This window comes from Papilio polytes, unplaced genomic scaffold (genome assembly GCF_000836215.1).
Source record: "Papilio polytes unplaced genomic scaffold, Ppol_1.0 DF824303.1, whole genome shotgun sequence".
NCBI classification, from domain to species: Eukaryota; Metazoa; Arthropoda; class Insecta; order Lepidoptera; family Papilionidae; genus Papilio; species Papilio polytes.
This window is the reverse complement of record NW_013524901.1, coordinates 2,990,497-3,000,203: the sequence shown is the minus strand read 5'-3', so window position 1 is coordinate 3,000,203 and position 9,707 is coordinate 2,990,497. Positions and strand designations below refer to the sequence as shown.

Below are 9,707 nucleotides of genomic sequence, written 5' to 3'. Positions count from 1 at the left end.
CGTAACACACATAAAAAAAAAAAAAAAATATACCGTCGAATTGAATACCTCCTTCTTTTGGGAAGTCGGTCAAAAAAGACAGACTATTTTGTTCTTAACTGGGAGGTGATATGCAAAATCCTGCAACTCATTAAAAACTTTTAATAAGAAAAAACAAAACCGACTTTCAAACAAAATACACTAAAAACAAAATATTCTGAAAAAAAACAGTACACAAAAAAGTAACGAAATAATTCCTTGAAAATAGTAAACCTACCTTATTGTAACTGTTATGTCTATATTGTACAATTATTATTACTTTGATTCCGCCTGTCTTCTGTGTGGTCGTGGTACACCGGGCGTGCCGGCACATTCGTGCTAAGATTTTAAAGCGGACACTACCACTGTTAACTTATCAATAATTTCAAGAATAATCGCTAGGTAGCATTTGTTATGCATTTTCATCTCATCTTAATTTGTTCACTTTGTGTTTTAAGCAGATTTTCAGATAGAAACCTGCGTGGCCGTCACCGAATTTCTAAGCTAAGTTACTTCATTTTTGATCTCTTTTTAGAGTTACATATAACTAAATAAATAAATAAAATAATGATTTAAACATTTTTACAAACAAACATAATCTATATCTATAATTATGTTATAAAGAGGAAATATTTGTAATTTTGGATACTGGGCCGTTATGTTAGCTATGCATGCTATCAGTGAGTGAAATAGGCTGTATTTTTACTATTTTTTTAATTATACGCGGGCCAAGTCGCGAGCACCAGCTAGTGTTATATATAACATAATGTTCATTTTTACCTCACAATGTAAGTATTACAAGCCTCTTGTTCATTTTCGTAATACGATTTAAGTTTCTTATACCTGACATAATATTACATAGATTTAATGAGAAAAAAAACGGTTACGTCTGTAATTCTTATGTATTCATTTTATAGTAAATCAAATGTTTGCTAAATTTTAAACCCTGCCTTCTTCTTCATAGGCTTTTAAAGGGCTGCCACTACATTCACTTTGAAATCTGGCTTAGGTAAATGTATTTTTATACATTTATGTAAATGTATTTTGATTGTATTGTTTTGTGTTACATTCATTAAGGAAAAAGAAGAATTTAATGATCATCTGGTTATTGGTACAATACTCTTAGCGCAAATCCATGTTCTATAGGAAATTTTATAGAAAATTATGTTTTATAAGAATAATAACAAAAAAATATAGACAGATTAAATGCTTAACATTTTTATTAATTGATTATTACACTAAAACATTACAAGATATTATAAATTAGGAACAATTCTATGATTAATAGTGTCGTTGCACTGGTACGGCATGAGCAGCATGACCCTCACGGTGTACAACGGCGTTAAATCTGTAAATAATAATGTTTACTATTATTAATTGAATTAAATAAAAATATTTAATCGTCATATCAATAATTTGAACTTCCAATACCCTAATAACTAAAGATGACCACATGTGATCGAGGGTTCAATTCCGTAATTCAAGTTTTGTCGTTTATTCAGATTTGTGATATTTTTTCGTTAACGCGAACTAACCAGCACTTGGCCAGTGTGGTTGACTATAGCCTAGTCATCCCTTACTAAGGGTAGGCCCGGGCCCTTTAGTGGCGACGTATAGTGAGCTGGTGATGATGATATTTGAGATGTTTAGAAGATATTAAATTCTTACCCATTATGCGCGTCAGCGGTATACTGCACAGTCCTGACTGTACCATCAGACTCGTGCAGGCTGTAAGCTCCCTGCACCACATCGCCTTCGCGTGTCTCGTGCTGGGACTTGATGTCACCGGTGTGGTGGTCAGCTACCGAGTACTCGAAGGCGTAGTGAGGTGCCGCCTAAAAAAAACAGAAAACATTTATAAACAGATTAACGACCAACAGTACTTTAAGTGTTATATCAGGAGGCAATAAGGCACTCGATTATAAGGATTTTTCTGAATCTTGTTAAAACTTGCTGATTCTAATATTGATCGATGAGGATAAAGCGATCATGGACGTCTGGTCTAGGTATTTCGACTTCTTAGCATAAATCATCTGAAATTAAAATAGCCAAGACCATACACAATCGCATGAAAAATGGACTTCTAGTAAATCATACCCGTTATGGTTGATATTTCTATAATAATGTTAGAGAGCGAAACTTAAGATTTGGATGGATTGATACCAATACGGCTCAACGGATCTCGCTGAAATTTGACATAGTTGTAGAAAACATTCTGATAGAGCAAGGAGTCGTAGGCGATATCAAATAGTAAATAAACTAAGACATACATAGTAGTCCTGGTGGTTGTCATAATGTCCAGTATAGTGAGAGGGCTGGTGTTGCAGAACCACAGCGGGCGCTCTGTGGATCTGTCCGTGGTTCTGGTGCAGTACAATGCTTTGTGAAGACTGCGCGTGGCCGTGACCGTATCCATAGCCATTGTGCTGTCCAGATGCCAAAGCGAGGACGGTAGCGGCAGCGATCACCTAATATAACAAACATACTTTTATTCAATTCAAAGTTCCAATAATCTAATGATAGAATACATTACAATATAACCGACATTACGATCGTAGATTCGATTCCCGATATTCGTCTATTGTCGTAAAATATATCCTGCTTAGAGTTTATTAGGAATGATGATAAGAAATAAGTAAAAATAATAGATGACTTCTTTTTTACCATTGCACTAAACATTGAACGTATAAATATTTTTTCAATTATTTATTAAATAAATACCGAGAAACATTTTATTTACCTTGATAAACATTGTTTGATTGTTAATGTTCAAGTTGCAAGGAATTGTGGAAGTGAAATGATAACATATTAAAAATAATCCGCTTTTTATACCTGCATTAAAGACATTTTTTTACACCGTAACATATCAGATAACCGGTTGATTATTTAATTCAGCCTTAATTTGTCACTTTAACAAGTGTAATTGTAATTATGCAATATGAAGTATTGAAATTTTTAGTGGTACATCTAGATATTTTGGATATTGTTAAATTTTGAGCAGAGAATCATAGATATTGTGCAAAATATCGAATGTTTGACCATGTTTGCTGCTTAAAATAGCGTAGGCGCTCATTTTAGCCAATGAAAAGTGTATATGTGTGTTTTTTTATATTACTTAAAGGTATATGCACATTTTTGGAACTTTAAGGGAGTCATAATACGACAAACAAAATTGCGACCTAGTAAAATCTTTTGTTTGTGTGTGATACTCTATAACTCAATCAAATCTTTCATCAGTACAAACAATAATGTTTGATATTTAAGATTAATTAGAACATTCAGATAACTGCACGTGAAAATATTTTTAAAGGTTGAATTGTTATAAAATTAAAAAGAAAAAAGAAGAAGAATATAAACAACATTTTATTTGTACTAAAATTGTAACAAAACGATAAAAAACGGAATAGTTCTTTCATACATTATTCAACAAGAAACAGACAACAACAGTATAAACAAAAATTATCAACATTTATGTACAACGTGTCATTGGACGAATTCATTTAGTGATGCTCGTGTTTAGGCACAATATGGTGAGTGCTGTGCTTCACGTCGGCATGGAAACTGGAAAAAGGAAAAAAAAAAGCATGCATGTAGGTATTTATAAAACATTCAAATAACGCTTTAAAGGGACGAATAGTACACTAACCATTGTTGTGGGGAAAAGAACTTCCTATAAGGAAAATAATTTAGGAACCGTTAATTCGATATGTCTCTAGTGTTTTTGTAAGATAAGAGGAAAAAAGAGGATCAAGAACAACGAAGTGAAAATCGACGTTCATGGATATTCACAACACTAGAGTACAAATGCAAAAATGTATTTACCCGCTGTGCTTGTCGCCGTGGTACTCAACAACTCTGATAGAGCCGTCGGGCTCGTGCAGGCTGTACACGCCCTTCACCACATCACCATCTCTGTACTCGTGTTGGTGCTTCTTGTCACCGGTATGAGGGTCCTCTACTTTGTAGTCAAACTCGTATTTAGGGTGCGCCTGGAAATGTTTAAGATCAAATTTAAATAGTTACATTAGTTTGGACATAAAACAAGAAAGATAGATAAATAAGATCTCATTTAATGGAATAAGGACAGAAACAAAAAAGATATTGAATAAAGTCCGAATGCAATAATAACAGTGAACGAAATAAATTCTTTGAGACTAAAACATTTCCAATTAGTATTCAGCTAATACTTAAAAGTTTTATAGAGGAGTCAATAATTATTAATTATATGGTTTCGTACATAGTAGTCAATAGATCCGTGTCCGTGACCACCATCGTGTCCATGCCCTTTGCCATCGTGGCCTTGTACATGCACCACTTCAGCGGGTCCGTCGTGACGAGAGATGTGCTGCGATGAGAAAGCATGTCCGTGCCCATGACCATTGTCGTGGTAAGCAACCACTACAGCTGCAAGGGCCGCGATGCACAAAACCTGCAAATTCAGTTCACATCCTATTAAATTTCGCACTTCGTCAACACTTAAACAATCACTGACACACCAACTACCTTAGAGATCATTTTTAGACACTTCTAGATGTTTCTAATGCTAATGTTACTAAGATCTGATCTTAACTGATACGTATTGTCAACGAGTTACCTCTTTTATATTGATAAGTAAAGTAACGAGCCAAGGTAATATTGATTTCACTGTATACTTATTGTTGAATATTATTCAACATCGACATTGGTGTGCGTAGTGTTTTTGCAACTAATTTCGTCAAAGCGATAGACATAGCTCCTACATCCGTCAATGCAAGTGGTAGCCACGTAAATAGTAATTACAAGTAATCGAGATCTTGCGCAGTAAAAAGACACAAAGACCTAAAGTTAATTGAACGTTTGATAATATGCCAATGAGGCCTGTTCACGTTGCTGAACTCGCTTTCTAAATAAGAACTATTATTATATAACAATTATTACATTTCACACAATAACTTTACAAACAATGCATATGTCGTAATAGTTATCCATAATCTCTAAGAGGGTGACTAACACGTGTTAAAGAAGCACTGAAATTGTAAGAACAAAGTATTGCTCTTGAATATTTTTTTCTCAACATAGTCATATAAAGAACATATCTATTTAAAAACCTTTACAAAACATGTCTTCGTATGTTAAGGAAACCATTAGATTATTTTTTTTGGAGACAATTTATTGCACTTTGACCAGGTTCTTAAAGACCTTCTTAAATTTTTGACCTTGTTCAAAATTCAGTATTGTTCATGTTGTTTTGTTTGTGACCAAATTAATTAACGCACATTTTCCCAATTATTATTTGGTACAGATGTCTGTCATATATACTTTTATAAAAATATTTTGTCTTTGAAATTTCTACTTACAGATCTTATTACAATATTTCGTCATCCTTAACCATAAGACTATTTGCGAATTCGAATTATATTTGAAACACAGTAATACTTGACAATAATTTATTTCGTAATATATAAAAACAGTGTATTTAAATTAAAACAGAACTTGAACAATTCATTTAACGATAAATTTCTTTCTTGGAAAGAAATCACGAATTGTCTCAATTGAAATGTAGACTAGGTATATAAGAGAAATCGTAAATCTAAAATGTTTATCACAGTTATTCTTCGCCGTTGCCTTCTTCTTCATTATTTTCTTGTTCTTGTCCTTGTTCTTGTTCTTGTTCCTGTCCTTGTTCTTGTCCTTGTTCTTGTTCTTGTCCATGTTCTTGTTTATGTTCGTGTTCATGTTTGATGTGATGAGTTTCATGTTTCACATTCGCATGGAAACTGAAAAAAGAAATGAGGTTTTAGTAAAAAATTGCTTTGCATACTTTATCGCGTCTACCACAAGCACATTTTTCATACTATCCGATTGTTAAAGATAATGTGATTATCGAAATGATTTTATTGCTAATTATTAAGTTAGTTTTATTGAACTTTGAAATATTATAGTAACAGACGGCTCTGTTCTTGGTAATTAAATTTACGTTTGATTAAAAATAAAATACTTCTTTACGTGTCTATCAATTCAATTGTAAATGGGGCAGAGTTAGTTTTTAATAAATAAAACATACCCGGACTCGTCATCAGCGTAATACTCAACAATCCTGACAGAGCCGTCAGGTTCATGTAGAGAGTAAACACCCTTGACTTTGTCACCCTCGCGTTCCTCTTCTTGGGACTTCATATCTCCAGTGTAGTGATCGTTCACTTTGTATTCGAACTTGAACTTTGGATGTGTCTGAAATGATTTATCAATACACAAAAATTAGTGAAATTTTTCAAGAACAACATAAGATTCAGTGGCTAACATTATTTATTACACTAGGTGATTTTAGACTATAGTGGCAGTTCTTGATTTCATAGTACGTATTTATGGTAACACTGACAAATTAGGACAACGTTAGATGACATGATTAATGAAATTAGGAAAGTAGACAATAAATTTAAATATGTAGAACTGCCACCATAAAATTAAGGAATGTCTACTCAGGACATCAGACGTAATTAATCGATATTAATTTAGCTTTTTTAAATTACTAGAAAATATGTATCTTACATAATAATCGATGTAATGTTCATGTTCGTCGTCCCCTTTTAGAAGAACTTTTTCCGCAGGTCCGTCTTCACGAATGAAATGTTGAGAGGAGTACGGCGGTCCGTGATCTTCTGACATTACGAAAGCGACGAGCACAATGAGACACAGGACCTGGATTGTAAAAAAAATAATTGGAATATCAATAATTTTTCAAAGAAATATTTACTATTTAGTTTGTAAGTGAATGTTTTTGGTAAATTATCACTTATGACAATTAATTTACTAATTTACTGACACTTATGTATTTAATAGAATCGATTTAAAATATAAAAATTATAAATCATATTGTATTCAGGTATATCTAAATATAACAAAAGAACTTCCAAAACATGAAAATCATTCCAATAAACATTTATATTGTCATCAAATGTCTCCTTTTATATCTGTACTTAGATAGCACAAGAATTTTGATATTCATGTTACAAATACTGGCACTCAATAGATCTTAGATCCCTGGTTTATCATTTTCGGTATTCGGCAGTGACGTAACGACACGGTACAAGATCGAATTACAACACTTAAAATCCCTTAGTTGTAAAAATCACACTTCAAATTATTTTATATATACACTTCTAATTTCAATAAATACCTTTGAAATCATTTTTATTAAATTATTTGTTTTAATATTGTGTAATACACTTGCTGAATGCTAACTGATGATAAAAATCAATAGACATATGCTTTTATATTAGCAATAAGGGTAGCTAACCAAGGTAAGCGATTTCACTATAAGTGGTGTATGATCGCCGTTTAACATCATTTATAATGTGCTGTATTGGTAATTATTTCATAAAGTGGAATCACTAATGTGACGAATCTACACGAAAAAAGTGCAACGTAAATTTTGTTGAAACCCATTCATGATTTGTAATACCGTTACGCGATTGAACATTTAGGATATCAACGATGAATTTGTTGACCGAGTTCCTAACGGTATTCGTATAAGGAGAATAATAAAACGGAAACATAGTTAAAATTATAGAAATGACATACAATAAAATCATCCATAGCACGTGGAGTCAGTTGTGTCATCTGGGTTCTAAAATACCATATATATGTCATAAATTTGTATACACTCAGACAGACAAAATAATCTGTCCCTGGCTATAGTTATTTATAATGTACTTTATCCTAATTATAATTGGTTAAAATAATATCAACATCAAATAACACACTTCAAATAACAAAAAAATTAGTATCATGTCCTGAAAAGATATACGATATTTATGTATGATTAAGCATAATTATGTTTGTACTGAAACTGGTATTAAAAGCGGATCTCGTAGTTTTCGGTTACAAGAACGATTATTATCTATTATCCTTCAATGCAGTTACTGTAAATAGTGCATAGAAATCGCTAATAGAATACTTGTAAAGATCACGCTATTAACTATTTTATGAAATTCCTTAAATCTCTAACATTACGCTTCTTATTCAGCAATTTTCATTAGGCAGAGGAGAGGACGCAGAGGAAATATAACTTTTGTTCGCGACCCATCCTCTATCGATTACAGCTAAGCAGAATATACGTGCAAATGCAGATGTCTATAAGAATCGATCACTTCGCTGTTTTCGCAAATTAAAAAAAAAATCACGACAAACATTTTAAACTGTTAAAAATTGCATTGATTAAAATTTAACCCAATTGATATTAATAACTAATAGACATTAATTAATTTTGTTTTATTAAAAAAAATGTGTCATCAATTTTGTTTTGACGAAAACATTTTACGAGTAAATAAAGTATTTTTACTTATAAACTCAAAACCCATAACCGGTTGCGTACATAATAAGTTTCGTAAGTATACTGTTTACAACTTCCTCGCTGTTGACGTGAACATTTCCTAGAATTGATTTATAAATTGTTATGTATGAATTTTTACATATTTTATGTTATACTACTACGGTAATGTCCGGAACATAGTCTCTATAGGTCAGTATTATGTAGCACATAATGTCGAAAATGTTATGAATTTGAATCCATCGAATGGCGTTAAGCAATAATAATAACTTTGATCAGCTCAAAAACAACATAATAAATACATTTTACAGAAAATACAAACGAGAAAAAGCAAAAATTAACTATTAATAATTAAGACTAATTAATTACAATACAAAATTGCACAAAAGTAGATTACTTATTGGATTATTATTGTTTGAATATCAAGATCTCATGTGTTTTATCGTAAAAGTTTGAATGAGATTTGGCTTCTCTTTGTTGTTAAAAATGGACTTCCAAGGAATTGTTACCAATTTGTGTGACAAAAAATAAAATAAAACCGTAAGACGAAAACATGAAAGGAGTAAAAACAGTGGTTGGAATGTTAATAGACAACAATAAAGCCATAATTACACATTAAATTGCATTCAACTTAACCTAGCAGGCTCTACTTGATATCTAACCAATCATTAAATATTTGATGCATTGGTTATCTATACGTATGATAAAATTCGTGTGTCTGTTTGTAATAATAAAAGAAAAATTCCAGATTTCGGGAAGATGATCTATTTGCGTTGCTCAAAATTTTTTGGCTGTCTGTCTGTCCGCAAGCCGCATTCCAGGTAATCTCCGGAACTGCTGGGCCGATTTCGACCAGACTTAAGGGTAGCTGACATAGACGGGCATATTATAGACTGCTTCTTTATCTTAATATGGCATGGCTGAAGTCGAGGGCAACAGTTAGTTTAAAATAAGACAACTTTATTAGTATTATTAAAATAGAAATGATTTTGTAACCGTAGAAAAAAATTATGTGGTTCATGGCTTGCCGAAACCGTGCCAGCTGACGCTTCACACGAATAATTGATAAAAAACTAAGCTAGCATTGACATTGCATTAAGGTTACTTTCAAATGTCGGAAACGAACAAGTTTTAAATTAACTGTCTATTTTATACATTAGGAGTTTGATTTAATTTAATATTTATACATAAAAGAGTACCTAGATGATTTCTAAAAGATGACATTATTTTTTTAAAATAAAATGACCTTTAAAAAAATAACAAGAAAAACCTAGAAAACCACATTCGTAGTAATTCACACTAGAAACAATTGATTGTCTGTATCAAGTTCTCTATTAATATTTTTTTAATATATGGAGTAGTTTGTTAAAATCGCATCGTC

The 9,707-nt window shown here is 32.0% G+C and overlaps 2 protein-coding genes across 2 annotated transcripts; both read right to left on the bottom strand.

Moving 5' to 3' along the window:
• Positions 1 to 1,285: 1,285 nt before the first annotated feature.
• Positions 1,286 to 3,091, bottom strand: LOC106100567 (cuticle protein 19-like). Its single transcript, XM_013279458.1, is given in 4 exon segments — positions 1,286 to 1,366; positions 1,687 to 1,853; positions 2,289 to 2,503; positions 3,058 to 3,091. Coding segments are annotated over 4 exon segments (483 nt in total). The 3' UTR covers positions 1,286 to 1,299.
• Positions 3,092 to 3,365: 274 nt separating this feature from the next.
• Positions 3,366 to 4,582, bottom strand: LOC106100779 (adult-specific cuticular protein ACP-20-like). The gene is made up of 4 exons (XM_013279805.1): positions 4,522 to 4,582; positions 4,256 to 4,447; positions 3,841 to 4,007; positions 3,366 to 3,579 (listed from the first exon to the last, which is right to left on the bottom strand). Exons 1-4 carry the CDS (start codon positions 4,531 to 4,533, stop codon positions 3,519 to 3,521), a joined length of 432 nt encoding a protein of 143 aa, XP_013135259.1. The 5' UTR covers positions 4,534 to 4,582; the 3' UTR covers positions 3,366 to 3,518.
• Between the last annotated feature and the right edge of the window lie 5,125 nt (positions 4,583 to 9,707).

Excerpts from the sequence above, each read along its gene's own strand:
- LOC106100779 (XM_013279805.1), bottom strand. Across the intron at positions 4,008-4,255 it reads ACGGATCTATTGACTACTAT|GCGCACCCTAAATACGAGTT; the intron begins GTACGAAACCAT and ends AAACATTTCCAG. Across the intron at positions 3,580-3,840 it reads CACGGCGACAAGCACAGCGG|TTTCCATGCCGACGTGAAGC; the intron begins GTAAATACATTT and ends TCCTTTTTCCAG.